This window comes from Pundamilia nyererei, unplaced genomic scaffold (assembly GCF_000239375.1).
Source record: "Pundamilia nyererei isolate P.nyererei 1_Seehausen unplaced genomic scaffold, PunNye1.0 scaffold00097, whole genome shotgun sequence".
NCBI classification, from domain to species: Eukaryota; Metazoa; Chordata; class Actinopteri; order Cichliformes; family Cichlidae; genus Pundamilia; species Pundamilia nyererei.
Window position 1 is genome coordinate 1,508,724 of NW_005187498.1, and position 16,334 is coordinate 1,525,057.

General features: G+C 41.4%; 1 protein-coding gene across 6 annotated transcripts in view; it reads left to right on the top strand.

The window, feature by feature from the left end:
• The window catches only part of arhgap32b (Rho GTPase activating protein 32b), a 118,697-nt gene that overhangs the window by 70,450 nt on the left and 31,913 nt on the right, over positions 1–16,334 (top strand). For 4 of the 6 annotated variants that reach the window (XM_013912678.1, XM_013912680.1, XM_013912681.1 and 1 more), the window contains exons 6-9: positions 11,756–11,842; positions 14,131–14,289; positions 15,217–15,309; positions 15,611–15,733. In XM_013912678.1, coding sequence (XP_013768132.1) covers positions 11,756–11,842; positions 14,131–14,289; positions 15,217–15,309; positions 15,611–15,733 — 462 coding nt within the window. The remainder of the gene's footprint in view (positions 1–11,755; positions 11,843–14,130; positions 14,290–15,216; positions 15,310–15,610; positions 15,734–16,334) is intronic. The other 2 variants (XM_013912679.1, XM_013912682.1) reach the window with 1 other exon arrangement.

The following is a 16,334-nucleotide window of genomic DNA, read 5'->3' on the forward strand; positions in this document are numbered from 1 at the left end:
AGTGTACCTCTGGTGCAAATTACTGACCTCTGTCATCATTTTAAGTGGGGGAACTTGCACAATCGGTGGCTGACTAAATACTTTTTTGCCCCACTGTACATTATATTCCAGATCAGTCCATTTTGAAAAATTTGAAGAAACACAACATAAATAACCACTTTTTTCATGCTGCAGTGGTTTAATAGGTCCTCTTTAGATGAATCAGGAGTGCTTTTGAGATCTTGGGCCTATTCCACATAGCTATGATGCTTTATGTCTTTATATTTTCTTTCTTTGTTGAGCTCAACTGGACGTATCAGACGCAACATTTCCTGTGAAGCAGAGGGAAAGCTCTCCCCACCAGCGACCATTAAGATCAGTTAATGTGTATCACATGCATGTGCGAAACAGGATTTTGTCATAAGGCAAATAGATCACGTCTGCAGGCACATGTTCCCACTGTGCTGTTTTATATTTTATGATTTTCCCACAAAGAAGAAACATTACCGGTCCACTCTGTTCCCTGTACCCTGTCTTCCTATAACATTTGCAGCTCGACTGGGCTGATTGATTTCCCTTTCCGCCTTTACACTTGACAAACCACGCTGTCCTGTCCTGACCTGCGGGGCCTAGAGTGAGGTTAACTCCTAGAAGCGCTGAAAGCACATTCACAAAGCCTCATTACTCATTTCTGCTCTTATAAAAATGAAGTTGGGCTTAAGACAACAAAGCTGCAAGCTTGTCATGGAGATACTTTTTCTTTGGTGTTTTCTGCATTCCAGTGTGAAACAAAATCATTTCAATGACATAAACCCAGGAAGAGAAGTGCTTGCATGTCCTCCTTTGTGTTCGTCAGTTTTTTCGTCTATTTTGAGTCCTTGACCTGTGAAACATCGTCCAGTTAACTTTCTGCATTTGGACAAATATTAGCGTATTATTTGGAATATTAGCGATGCTGTGCTTTTGTCTTCACTCAGTGCAGGAGAGCCAGTGCCAATAAAGGTTGCTGTAACAGATGTTTCATTACCAAAGATGTTGATTACTGCTGTCATGGTCGTTTGGGTTTCGTGCAGATGTTGAGCTCACTGATGCACTTTTTTCCCCAGAATGTTGTATTGACAGTCTGAAAATTCCCACCCTGTGTCTGGATTGTTCTTGTTTGATAATCTTACTTAAATTGAGAGTCCACGTTGTAGGTTCACTGCAGCAACATCCAATTTCAAATACCGCACTTCGAATCTTTTCCAGATCTTTTATGGGCTTCATAAAATAAAAAAATACTGAATGAAATGCACGCATCTTACCAGCTTTTGGGTGAATTTCCAAATTGTATTTAAGCTCCCAAAAACAGGAAACTGTTTAGAAATGACCAATTCCTGTCGTATTTTTGTTCAGGCCCTGAAATCAAAGCTGAGAGTTTGCATGTTCATCAAATAACTTGAATATGTTTGCATGTAAGTGTAAACAACGAATTGTTTTCAAGTTCCAAAATGTATAGATTTATAATCTGTGTGCAAATATATGTACGCTACAGTAAGAAAAGGATTTTTTGTTCCAAACCATCATCTCATCCCCTAACAGCGACCTCTCTCTCCCCCTGTTTAAATTCCATTGCTCTCCTCAGTACGGTTAGATCCCCATTTTTATTTTTATTTTTTTAGCTTTAATGATTTTAGATCCAGCTCCTTCACACTGCAGCAAAGGCCCACAGGCAGCCGTGCACTCAAAACCCCTTCAGCTCTACATCCGAGTAAAAATACTACAGTGTGAAAATGGTGCCACTGGAGACCCGCCATTTATTTTTAGTCATATTTTATGTTCTGCAAACTTCAGCCTGTAATCATAACACATTAATAAGAAGCTCTGACCTAGTGTACTGACATACACTTTAATAACTAGTAGAGAAATTTGATTGAATAAACTCATTCTGTTTGCGTAGTAGCGCAGGCGAATTTATTGGCCTGACACTTTCGTGTCAGGTTCTTGCAGCCGTTTGGACCGATCAGCTCTGCAGCAGAGAAAACAAAGTAGAGCAATCTGGGCTGCCGAGCACTGCTGCTCTATTTAGATACATCAAAATAATGTTGGTATTTTATTTTGAAGTGTTATACGTATAATTAAAAATATCATAAATGCTTGATACCGATCACACTGTTATTTTTATTCACACATTAGGGTAGCGTTTCTGTCGAGCCATCTGTTTGCCACGTTGGTCTGGACTGAAATATCTCAGTATCTGTGTGATGGATTAGACACACAATGTGTAATATGCATAAATATTTTCTAGGCAGTGTGGTTTGTCTTCAAGGCTCACCATGAGGTTAACCTTTGTAGCTCTTGATGACGTGTCTCCATTGGAAGTGCGTGTTGCAAACAACTTTTGTCCGTCAGCGAGGTGTGTATAGTAGAAACCCCACACACTCAGTGCCTGACTGCAGTTCTTTTCAACCTAACTTGGGTGTCTCTAATAACTAATTTTAACTAATTTTAGAGTCAGAAACAAAACTTGAGATTTCTCCACTGCTGTATTTTCTCCATAGCCAACACAGGAACGTGGGAAATAGTTGTGTTCAATCAGTGCTTTTAGCTTTTTGTGTCTGCAAGTTGGACTACAGTGATGTTTCCTGGAACAATAATATCTGACCTCTGCGCATGTGGTTTGGATAAATCAGTCCAACCTGTCACTGGCACAGCAGAGCAGAGACAGGATGAACTGGGTCATCATTGGATTATCATTTGATATTCATAAGCAGACTTATAGTAGAAAACGAAGTGAAGCTGTTCTCCAGCAGTCGGTCAGAGCAGGCGTCTCAGCTGAGCAGCTCACGGCTTATGTGGAAATCTGTGTTTTTATGAAGGCTTAGAAAGTTTTGGCTCAGTGGTGACTGCTGTCACATTGCCCCATTCCTTTGGTAAAAGATAGTGCAGCAGGTGGTGTTAGAGATATTATTTGTGATCGTCACACCGTCTTGAGAAATCTGCGTAGAAGGACCGGACACACACACACACACACACACACACACACACACCAGTGTACTTTTAGGGTTTGGCACACACACTTCCCACTGCTGCTCTCCTTCGGCGTTGTGCACGCCTTCTGAAGAACCCTCCCCCTCTCCACTCCAGCGTCACTAAAAACAGTCGAGAGCTCGTCAGTGCCATCACCACCACCTGTCCACTCACCTGCCTGGCACCGCCCCTTGAGCTCACTGCACCACCCCTCCCCTGCAGCTGAGCCAGGGACCACACCTCCGCCACTGTCTGTACCCATAAGTTGAATTGGACTGTGTGGATATTTGAACTGTTTGTTTGCATGTTTTTCACGCAGAACTGAGAGATGCTCTGTACCCTCGTGGCTATTACCTTTTTGGTAAGCCAGGCTGTTTGCAGTCTCCTTTTAATCCATCTTATATGTGGATGGCACACGTGAAGTTGCCACAGCTGATTCAACTTCTGCTTCAGTTTTTTTAAGGTAGCTGGCTGGGAGCAGACCCTTTAGCAGAGCGTATTTTTGGTGACTCTATTTCTACTTTGCAAGTGGGGTAGGCTGGGAGCTTATTTAGGTTATTAGGTTATATGAATAGCTTCCCATTATTTACTGCATTTGCAGATCATCACTTATTGAAAAGCTTAATTGGGTGCATTTTGAAGTTTGATAACGGGAAGTCATGGTAATTGTGTTCTTGGAAGAGCTGAATGTCTCCTCAGTAGATCACTTTCAGTCAGATGCCACTTTGCTTGAGGACAGCACAGAGAGGACTGCAGATGTGGAAGGAGGGAAAACAGCTCCCTGGCAAGTGCACACACACCCTCTCCCCTCCTGCCCTTTCCTTCTCCTCTGCTCCTCTCTCTCTCCATCCCTGCTCTTTGTCCTGGGAACATACCAACCAGAGAGGGTTAAGAGGAGGAGAGAAGGGGGAGGGGTGATCCAGCATGTCAGACAGGGAAGAGGAGGAAAAAAGAGAATAGCATGTGGTGCAGGACACGGAGAGCAGACGGTGAGGTTGCCAGAACAGGACTAAAGAACACATCTTTCTTTTTGTTTTGTTTTTTGGACATTTAAACCAGGTTGTTTCCATTTATGTTTTGCTGCTGCTAGTCAGATTTTCAAAGTTGTGTTGGGTGCCAGCCTCCAGAGAAAGAAGGTTTAAAATTGGGCATCCCAATGGTGGAATGGAAGAGAAGGCAAAATGGAGGAGATGAAAGCTGTCCCGTTGAGTAATCCACCAAACCGGCTTTCATCCTCTAACACCAGCTGCTGATGATATTGTTGCCCCCTCCTCTCTCTTTCTCTCTCCGGATCCCACACTGGGAGTGCTTACACTGTATGTGAAAGAAAGTGGGGAGCTGACATTTACGTCCCGCCAAGGGGAATTGTGCTCCGTGGCGGAGAAACCCAAGCTTGGATGTACATTCTTAGACTTGAGGAACAGAGACTGGACAGGTGTTGGAGCGTTAAGGAGCTGCATGAAGGGAAGGAACGTAAACCAGAGCTGACCTACTGTAAGTATGAGGGCTTTTTCTGCCCTTTCAGTTCTTTCTGTAACAGTGTTCTGCTGCTGCGGTTACAGAGCTGTGCTTCCCCGTTGTCCTTGTGTGCCTGCAGGACTCGTGAAAAAAAAGCTTGTGGCCGAGATATCGGTGTGGCACTGCATGCAGAAACCTTTGTTAGAGCGACAGCTGAGTTTAACACGGATCTCCAAGTAAATGTCTTTGGAAAATGATCAACGTGAAAGGGCTTTTCTCTTTCTTTTAGGAATTCCACAGGCCAGCTTTTACAACACTGTAAACAAGAACAGCTGAGGGACAGACCATCCAGTGATATATATTTTTCCCCAGTATGACCATATATAGCACAGCATGACCACAGTGAGGAAACCAGTGTGGGTTTTTGTTGTTGTTTTGACTTTTTTTTTGTGTGTTTTTCTTTTGATTTTCATGACATTGATCCAAATCCTTCATGTCAGCCTTGTTGTTATCTGTGGGTAGGTTTTGAACTTAAACCAGTATATCCAGAATTCTTCAGTATTTCTCATTTCCTGTGAAAGGCAGTCTGTTCCTATGCTATTATTCTGGAGCTGTGGTTTTTGAAACCATAGTTTGCCAAGTACTGGCAAGATTGCAGCTGCCTTTGTGGTTACAGGGACAATGTGTGCTAGTGCAGCACAGGTTGGATTGAAAGCGAATTCCAATGTGGCGAGCTGCAGGAAATGCAGAAAACAGGCCTAGAATGGTAGGTAACGTGTGCGGCATGCTTCCCAGTTTGGGTGCATGGGAGCATTTGCAGGTTCTCTTCAAAAGTTCTTAATAAAAGCAGACGTGCTTGCTGAAATGGCAAAACTGCTGCCTTTGTTTTGAAAACCTTCATCACAGCTGAAAATGTCTCTGGGGTGCTCACTTCAGTTCTGTTGTTTTTCAGCTGGGAGCCAACCTGCAGTTCACTTACCCCCAGCCTCGTTTATTCAGTAGATGCTATCTGTAATTTCTACATGCTGTCAGCAGAGATGATCATCGGGGACTTGGGAATCACAGCCAGGGTCTCTCTAACCGTTATCATCATAGTTTGAGAAAGTGTCTTTCTGGGAAATAAAACAAAAGTCTGTGTTTTGTTCATACACAGTGTGAATCATATTAGGTGTAATGTTCTAGAAACTAGTGTTGAAGTGTTTTTGCCATTATTAGTGTACAAAACTGTAGAGAGAAACAGACATGTAGTCTCACCGCTCACCGTGCCACAGATATTTTACTGGTGTTCCCCTGTGGCAACCAGGAAATCAGCATCTAGCTGAATTACTGCTACCTTCTGATGATAAAGACCTATTACATCATATCATGCACTAGTAAAAAAAACAGGGAAAATATATTTAAAAAACATTAACAAACCATAGAAATAATAAGACTGTTTGAGTATTTAAAAGATTTTGGAGCCATTGTCCTGCTATAGGGAGGCTGCTGCCTTTGTGCTTGGTCTGCAGCTTGGTTTAGGTGTTTGGGAGATATCAAAGTGATATTCACATGAATCACAGGACCCGAGGTTTCCCAGCAGAACAGATCATCAATATATTCAATTCACCAATCAGATTTTGTTGTTGTGGTTAATGTGACAGCTGCCTGGAAGTTAAGAAATCCTTCGCTTTGTGTTTACTTTGTGTTATTTTCTGAGCATGTTAGTATTCTGGCTTCAAACCCAACAGATCTGACTCTAAGCTTGGAGTTTATTCCTCTTTTTACCGGCCGTGATTTGCTATACAATAGATTTTAGCTACATAAGCCTCTGTGACTTATTGTAACCCTGCTATTGCTGTGCTGGCATTACTTTGCAGTATTGTTTGTTTCTCAGGTAATATTAGCTGCTGTATGTATATCCCTGCCACAATCAAGGTGATCCTGAGATTGCCACTGAGAGGCATGATGTTCTCTTTGTTCACAGTATCATCTTCTTTACATAACATTTTTTTTTACCTTTAAGTGTTTTGTGACCAGAAAGTTCCTCATCATCCCAAATTGAGTCGTAACCGTTCACATGCACATAAATGTATTGCAGAAACAGCACAGAGCCTTTCGTGTGCTGGATGGAGTCCCACAGTTTGCATGACAACACACTCGGATATTGCTAAATCAAAAAGTTCCACAGTGACTGCACCCTGAAGCATTTCCAAAAGAACTTTGGGTGCAAAATATTGATGCTCAGCAACATCATGTGGAACAACTTATAATCACACATACACACCACTTGCTTAAGAGCAGAGCAGAGTAGCACTTTAATGTCCCTGAGAGGCAATTTGGCTTATACACAGCAATCAGTAATAACAAATACATACAAGCACAGCAATAAATTGAAATAAACAGTGAACGCAAAATACACAAAAACTGAAAGAAGCCAGAAACCAGACAAAATGGCTTTTGTTTAAAAAGCCAGTACCTGATGGATTGAATGACCTCATGTCTTTCCTTTTTATTGCTGAGAAACAACTTTACCAAACAAACCCTGACAGTAACAGTCACATAAAAGTCACTAAGACAAAAGACTGCATGGAGCAGTATTATGGGGTTGGATAGGATAAAGAATGACCTCATATGTATAACTGCCACTTCTAAGGAAGTAGAACCTCCATCAAGTAAACTGAACTTATCCAAAAGGCGGCTTTTAAATTTGCAGCAGTGCTTTCACACTTCCTGCATTTTCTGTTTTTTGTCAGATTCTGATCAACAGATCATGAAAAAAACAAATCTTCAAAATAAAGAATACTTTGATAATGACATTGATGAATCATTTATAAACACTAAAAACATTGTCAGGTTAGACGATACAGTCATACTGGTGACACTAGTGTCCTAGTTCTAAGTTGATAACAGCCTGTTTTATCGATTGGTCCATGTGTGCAGTCCAGACCAAAATACTTTTTAAAAGCCAGTAGATCAATACCACGTCTCGCCCTGGTCCAGTCACCACTGAGCAGCTGGACTTTAGATGGGTTTTTATGTTGTTTTTGTTGTTGTTTGTGTGTTTTTAAGCAGTGTGAGCAGCCGGTGACACGCCATTCATTTTTACACCATCAGCCCAGTTCGTGATAACTTTGCCAATTTATTACTTAGCAAACTAAGTATTTCCTAATACCTGGAAAACCAAAACTTGCATCAGCCTCAGATGATTTCTGTGAGGCCAGGTGATTAGCCAGATTCTGCATTGTCTGACTCAAAACATATAGGATCATATCTATGCTTTATCATCTGAGGAGGCTTTCCTTAACTAAAGCAGAGAAAACACAAAGGAAAAGGAGAACGTGACCAGTTTTTGGATAAATTGTCATCCTCTTCCTCCTCCTCACCTCAAGCCTGATCTCCTGAACTGAAGTCAGGTTCAAACATACGAAAATGTGCGTAAACGAGCTCATTGATTCCCGTTGTTGTCAGCCAGAGCTGTTGGTCCTACAGCAGCCACTGTAACTAGGATTAACTACTGACATCTATTGGTTTTACTGTAACAGTTGCATGCAGCCTTCTTTGTCTTTGGGTACCCGCAATCTCTCTTTTTGTGCCCATCACCACCTCTTCTCTAGATTTTTGTTGCTGTTTTTCACTTGAGTTGTATTTTTACATGATATTGAATCATGCTAATCAATGCTAACAATCCAAGATCAAAAGTATTGACAGAAATACTCTTCTTTTGTTTAGTTCTGACTCCCTGATGTTAACAGGTTAATCGAAGGTAGCATTTTACTTTACTATCATGAAAAACATTAAATGCTGATGTTAACATGAACACTTTTAGTAGATTTTTTTTTAAAAAACAGTTGAAATTTTCTCCACGTCCCATCCACTTTTGGGACGTCTTTCTCCTGTGGACTTGTTCCAAAAGTGCATCGCTGTGTTTTTGGGTATTAACTTCCAAGTACAGTTCAATTTGTTTTTGTTTTATTCGCTTTTATCCTATTCAATGCTTTACTTGTAAACAATTCCCTTGCTTTTATTTTGAAAGTTAAGTGGCGCTAACCAGCTAACCTTGGCTGTTTCCTGTCTTCTGTTTCCCTCTTTCGAGGCTGACCAGTCAATATTCAACAACTTTATTAAATCAAACTTGCTTTAATGGGATCCAGAACACTTCCATGTGTTTTCGCCCCCCTCACTGGCACAATGACATTGTTCCGACAGGCTCTGTTTAGTGGACCCACACAGCACATAAATACCCTCGATCTCAGTTTTTATGTCTGCTGTTGTGAAAGCAGAACATTTGTTTGTGTTAACACAAAACGCAGATCTAACATAATGATGCAGCAAATCATGAGCGGGTCACTTACTCTTTCACAATTTCACAGTTAAACAATACAAAAGTTAAAAATGTGTTTTTTTTATTTGTATTTTACAAAATGTAATCACTTTTTTATTCAAAATAAGAGTGTCTGCAAACTTTTTCAGTTTTCTCAGTAGTACAACTAATTCCTATCAATAAATCAGCAACCAAACCTCCCTGCAGTAGACTGGCAACCAAAGACCAGGCATAGATTTGGGGAGAATAGAAGTGACACATAATGGCATTGACCTGGTATTCATTCACCTTTGCAAGTACAGAACGTAATGAATATATATTCATTCTTTATGTTCTGTATTTATTTTTATTCTGACGTGGAGACAAATGATTCATAGATGAATGGATGGGCTGCCCTGAAAATGCTGTTTTAAGTTCTGAACTTCCTGAATCTCTGCAGTGGAGCCAGTGATTGCAAACATTAGCACAACTATCTGACACGATAGCTTCTCCTATGGGAAATAGAGCAGGTTCAAAAGCACCAGCTCTTATATAATGCAAGATTAAAACACCCGTTCAACTTTTCTTTGTATCACTGGTATAAAAGAGGGATTGGGAAACCACATGAGGCTGTTTCATTAAATGGCTAGTATCAAAGAAGAGACAATAACAGTATGTTGAACACAAAGACGTGCGGTTTTGAACAATTAAATCTGTTCAACCAGTCTTCCCTGCCTCAGAATAGACTGGTGGGATGGCAACCTGTCACCATGGCTACGCAAATTATGTCATAGTGGCAATGTGCACTGGAAGACCCCAATTATGAGGTGTCTCTGCATACAAGACCTAGTGCCAGATGATATGACAACATGTGCTATAATTTTGGTTTCTAGTGTTAGGCTGTTCTTACACACTTTTCATGTGATTTTTGCAAATTTACCTCCTATAAGATATTTGGCTACCTGATAGTACCATATCACCCCAATAGAGTACTTTGCTCTTAGCGAGCACCTACTATATTCCATCAGCATGTTTGGCCGTTGCCTCTGTTCACTTGGAGCTCATAACTTTAATTTTCATTATATCCTTTTATTTCCAGGATCATAATTTACATCAATTGTTTGAATTTGTCTGACAGATGTTGTATCTCGGGTTCAGCTTGAGATCCTGAGAAGTGCTGGAGCTTAGCTTTAGGACTGCTGACGCAATCCAGGAGTGAGCTACATTCCCATAAAGAAACACTGAAAAAGAACCTCTGGTTCTCTTTGCAACCACACTCGGTATCTCACTATGGGAAGCACCTTGTGACGTAACCAATAACAGAAGCTCCACTACCACCACATCTTTCTAAAACAGACCAATCACTTCAAGGACATGGGATCCCCCTCCCCCTTTTATAATAGCCCCTGGTTCCACACCAGGTACTCACTTTCTTTCCTGTGAAGATCATTAGAGTGGTCCTGGACCATAGAGCATGACATGCATTGCCAGAGGTTACAGTTTGCAATGAAACCATCCAGTTTCAATAGCACGGCATGTTCATTGGGTGCAGGGGGAGCTGAAAGGGCTTTGGACAGCAAAGTTTCTTCTCTTGTAGGCTGAAGGGCAGGAAGCAATGCACTGGAAAAGATAATGAATGGATACCTAAATGGATTTATGTTCCCTCAATTGTCACTTCAGCAAATACAAATTCATAATTTTGAATGCCCTTTAGGGCATAGTCTAAGAATAGCAGACCCTCTTTTTCAGACTGGCACTCACCCTTGGGGTTTTCTCCAAGTATGTTAAGGCAACTCTGAACCCTTGGCAGGCGGCAGGGCTCAGTGTGTTTGTATATTTGAAAGATTTTCTAGTATGTGTGAAGAGGCACTGGAGAAAAACACCCAGGCACTATTATGCAGCCTGTCTGGCTTGATTTTCATCATCAATTGTATCAAGAGTGTGCCGTCTCCCACTCTGAATATTAAATATCTGGACCTTGAAATGAACAGTTTCTTTTCAGGGTTTTCTATCGAGAGGTTGCATGAAGAAAATTTTCCTGCACATTGCTCTGTTTCCCAAGGGAACCATGGTCTCTATTTCTTGCTGCTCCTGAAAAATTGTCATGTCTCGGTCAGGACAGAATGCAACAGTGGTGGTGTATATAAACTGTCAGGGATGCACTTGTTTCGTGACATTACACAAGCTTTCTTTCTGCCTGATTATGTGGAGCAGCAAGCACCTCCTGCCGACTCATGTTCCTGGTGTGTTGAACACCAGAGCAGATTTGCTCTCCAGAGGGAAACCACTGTACGGGGAGTGGATGCTCAACCACAAAAAAGTCCATCAGCTGTGGGTCACGTTCAGACAGATGTCCATAGATCTGTGTGTTTTCATGCAATGCAAACAATGTCCTTTGTTCTTTAAGAAATGAGGGAGTGTTCTTGAAGTGACTGGTGTGTATATTAAACAGGCATAGTGGTAGTAGAGCGTCCATGACTGGTCATGCAAGTGGAGCTGGGTCTTCAGAGAACTGGGGTTACCCTGGTAACCAAGCATTAATGAATCCCTGTTTTTTTTTGATAAGAGAGTGAAGCATTTCAACAAAACTTCTCTACTTGCTTGGTCACCGAAAAACGTGCTTAGAATAAGTATGGAGGGGCTGGTCGGCCATCCTAATATATGGGGCAGAGCCTTGAGTGTAGCTCAGCAGGTCACTGGTGCTTCTGTAGTTCATCATGCCAAAGCAGTTCTCTGTAGAGAAAGATGTAACGTTAGAAAAAGAAATGAACTGACTTCCGTTAACTGAGGACCGAGGTCTACTATTACAAGTTTGTGTGTGGATGGCACTTTGATATGGCCCAAGCCCACAAAACTACTCCTGAAACCATTCATGAGCCTGCGTTTGTCACATATGTCAGGCAGAGATGCATATGATAAAACAAGGCAAGATAAACCAATACTTTTTAATCATATTTAAAGAACCACAGTTGCTTGAAGTAACCCATGTTATGCTCATCGAATGCCTCAGACCTTCTCTTTGTTTTTCAGCTGTCCCTTGGCGATGAACAAAGCGAAGTGACGCGGAATGGCTATGAATCTAAGGAGCTGGTGTACTTGGTTCATATTTACTGCCAGGTAAGACTGCAAACTCCTGTGCATTGGTGGTGCATTAGTGTGTGTATGTAAAACAAAAAACAAACTTGGCTGTGGGAAGTCTTTATTGTTCAAGCTCGGGTCCTCTACCAGAGGCCCGGGAGCTTGAGGGTGCTGCATAGCATCTTAGCTGTTCCCAGGACTGCAGTGTTCTGGACAGAGATCTCAGATGTTGTCGATGGGATCTGCTGGAACCACTTGCCCTAAGTGCCATCACCAGTTTGCCCATCTCTATCTGGAAGTCCCACATGATCTTAGCTTGGTCATTCTCAACCACCCTAGGGGGCACATTTCATTTTGACCTTGTGATTTCTAGGCCATACTCAGCACATGCTTTACTGACAGGCTTGTTCCTGAGCTGCTGCTGTTTCTGTGCCGTCTTTCAGTCTCAATATCATCCATCATTCCATCTGCCGGTGGCACATGCTGTGAGAAAGTGTAGTGACTACACTGATATAAAACCAATAAATTATACCTGCTTTAAATTTGACTGTTGTTGTCTCTAACTTTGCACAGTGATGAAGCATTCCTTGTCATTTTGGATCAACTTCTAAAGTTCCCATTCAATTATTTTTTTAGATAAACTTCAGTAATGTATGCCAAGTTTTCCCCACTATGTCAAAATGGCAACTTTTCAGTCTAATTTTCAAGAATCAGATGATATTTGACAAGTTGTGTGGGTGCTGAGCAACTATTGTTGGTCTGGTCAGTCCTGTGCTTTGAGGCACTATGTGCTGGCACACAATGGGACTAGCTTGATGGAGATATTAGCTTCATATAAACCTGAACATATTTATTTATTTATTCTTTGTACTGCAGTCACTCAACTTTTTTTAGTGTGTCTTATAATTTGTATAACGATGCACAAACCACATAGGCTCCTGTTTAGCCGAACACATACACCTCAAATGTTGAATAGCACCTGTTGAGATATCAGCAGACTTCTCCCTCTCAACAGGTCATTTCTGAAATGCCTAAGCTGTTATCTGAAAGAAATCAAAGTTATGTAGGAAATGAAAAGAGCTGTGGATGAATGCCACAGCTGGGAGAGTGATTTGAAGAATGTGGGAAGGAAGGCTTCACAGACTAATTTTCAGAAAGAACTAGAAACAGGTTGTTGCATTTTTTTATGGAGTATTTTTATTTTTTTACTTTGACTGAAAAATCTAAATTTCAAAGCTAATTGGCTAAATTTAAGAAAAGCACTGATTTTATTTAAAATTAATTGAAAATTTACAAATCTTTACACAGCTGGATTCAACCAGATGCATGAAGTACAGCAAACAAACAGACATGCAAACCAGTTTCATGCATTCAAATGTACAGATTATCTTCCATTTGCAGCACCATGGCAATGGCACACAAGTATGTGGCGGGGCACTTGGAAATTGTAACTACTTAAAGTCACTGGAATTACTGCTAAATCTACACTAACCCTAACCCCAGTTTCAGTTCCACAAACCCAGATAGGTGGGTTAACTTGGAGAAGCATCTGTAAGTGGGACAGGGAAGCATCGAGTTCCCCAAGCCAACAGAGCTCTCCCAGTGGCATCTCTCCCAGCCAGCTCTTTAAAACAGCGCTGGAATCAGTGGGCTGAGTGTTGCACTGCAGTCCCACTCGTGCAAGTCCTTGCCTCAAAGACAGTTTTTCTAGGCCAGATCAAAGCAGAAGACTTTTTTTGAACACTAGTTTCTCTGAGAGGGTTTTTGAGGTTTCTTGTTGTTTAAAACAGAAATAGCCAATACACGGAGCAACTGTTATTTAAGTTGTTATTTAAGTTAGATTTAATTTAGTGGTTTGGAAACAAAATTATTCTATTATTTATTCTACAAGCGAGGGCTGGATAAGGTGTCGATGATCAGTGAATACTTTTTAATACAAAGTAGACAAATCTGTGGGCGACTTGAGCCCCTTTTTAGATTTTTTAAAACATTTTTTTAAATCTTAGATACTCTTCCATTGATTTAGAGGAACAGATAATTTGTTTCCATGTTTTATCAGTCTGTTTATGAGGAACGTTTGTAAAACGGTGTACAGACTTGGCCTTTCAAACAATGAAGTGCTACATATATAAGAACTCTTTATCATTTGTTGCAAATTGCATGTAAAATGTTTCCTACTCTCAAGCTTATGTTGTATCTGACAGCTAAGCTCTGCTTTTTATCATTTGAATTTAACCTTAGCTCAATTTAATAGAAATATGTATCCCTTCAGTCAACTGTTTGTGTTCTCTCTTCTTTTTGGCGGTTACGCTTGCATTGTTCCGAAGGGTCGAAGTTGGATTGTGAAGCGCAGCTATGAGGATTTTCGTGTCCTGGACAAACACCTGCACCTCTGCATCTACGACCGACGCTTCTCACAGCTGCCTGAGCTGCCTCGATTGGACAGTCTGACTGATCAGTCTGAGGTATTGGAGCATCCTGGGACTGTGAGCAAAATCAGTGCCTTATTTTGATCAATACCTTCAAGGCTTATTATTTTTACATTATGTATGCAGAAACTGTATATTTGTGGAAACCTGTATGGCTTAAATCCCAAAGTGATTTGTAGTCTTGCTGTTACAGACTTTTATCAGTATTCTGAGCCAGACTCAAGCTTAGATCAGGGAATAATAATAATAATGATGATGGATTGCATTTATATAGCGCTTTACAATTCCACTATTCATTCACTCTCACATTCACACGCTGGTGGAGGCAGCTACAGTTGTAGCCACAGCTGCCCTGGCGCAGACTGACAGAAGCGAGGCTGCCATATCGCACCATCGGCCCCTCTGGCCATCACCAGTAGGCAGCAGGTGAAGTGTCTTGCCCAAGGACACAACGACCGAGACTGTCCGAGCCGGGGCTCGAACCGGCAACCTTCTGGTTACAAGACGAACTGCCAACTCTTTGAGCCACGATCGCCCTTCGAATTCATTGTCATGAGGCATTAATATCGATAGTAGGAAGCCGTGGTTTACATGGTTTTTACATGACAGAACTTTGATCTCAAACATTCTGCTGATCAAAGTTTTACTGTTTTATAATGTCTCAATTTGGGGAATTGTGGTACCAGAAACTATAAAGCTAAATATCCCTTGTAACATTAGGTCAGAGCTAAAGTCATTTCAAGTTGTTTGTGTGCTATTATGCAGACCTCATCATTAGCTGGAAAATGTGCTGCCTTTGTGAACACATAGCAAAAGCAAGCAGACTTTAAACCATTAAAAGGGATGTTTAACTATAATGACTTGTTTTGGCAGCAGACTTTGAAATTTACTGTGTTTGTAATGAATTGTTGCACTAGTAAATGGCACTATTGTGAAGTAAATGTAATGACACTAACTGCTCTCTGTGTTTTTGTCCATGTTTAGTCAGTTTCCCAGATGTTGTTGGCTTACCTCTCCCGGCTCTCAGCAATTGCTGACAACAAGATCAATTGTGGGCCTGCCCTCACGTGGATGGAGGTAAATACACTTCCTGTAAAGGAATAATTTAACTAAAGGACTGCTGAAGTTACACATAACCATCTAGTATTTATTGATATAGATAAAGTAAATATTATCAGGGACTTCAAACATTCATAGGTATTAATTTATTCCTATCAATTGTAACTTAAGCCCTGCAGGTTGTCTTTGTACCCTTACACATTTTCAGTCTGGAAGCACCAATAGAAACATATTTAGAGCACTCTTATATTAGCATTTGTTAGCTGATGGCTGCTTCTGTTAACCTGACATGTACGTTTTGGGTTTGTGTTTTCATCAGGTGGACAATAAGGGGAATCATCTGCTGGTTCACGAAGAATCGTCCATCAATGTTCCAGCGATTGCTGCTGCTCATGTCATAAAGCGCTACACAGCCCAGGCCTCAGACGAGCTGTCCTTTGAGGTGACGGTCACGCCTTTTTCCTTTTTAATAGAAACAGATCTGTAGCTTCAACCATGTCACATACATGAGCGTTTATAGAGAATAGAGATGGGGGAACATGATGTACTTTCTGTTTTTGTCCACTGCACCCAGCTCTCACTTGTGACTCCTTGTAGCCGTTGCCATATAAAAGTCTGGGCAATGGCTTCCACAGAACCTGATGGTTGTGAATCATTCTGTTAATATCAGCTCCTTCACTAGCACACACAGAAGAGTGAGCTCCAGTGAGCTACCTGGATGTAACTGTCATGGATCAATGGGCAGGAAGCTTGAGCCATCAAAGTGCTGTGGAGAACAGTTAGGTTACTGATGGGACGAGGCATCACACACAAGCCTCAGCTTCATTAGCTTGCTGCCAGGAGAAAGTCCCTGATACAGAGATGATCCAAAGGTTGGCGATGAAACATGTTTAGGCAGGTTAATATGGTTAATACTTGTTTTCCCTATAGCACTGCAACAAGGTGGTTCTTGCATCTGCCTAAGATGCCTCCTGGGTGCTTTCTGTGTGAGGTGCCTACCAGGAGGAGGCCACAGATAGACCTAGGAGACATTAGAGAGATTC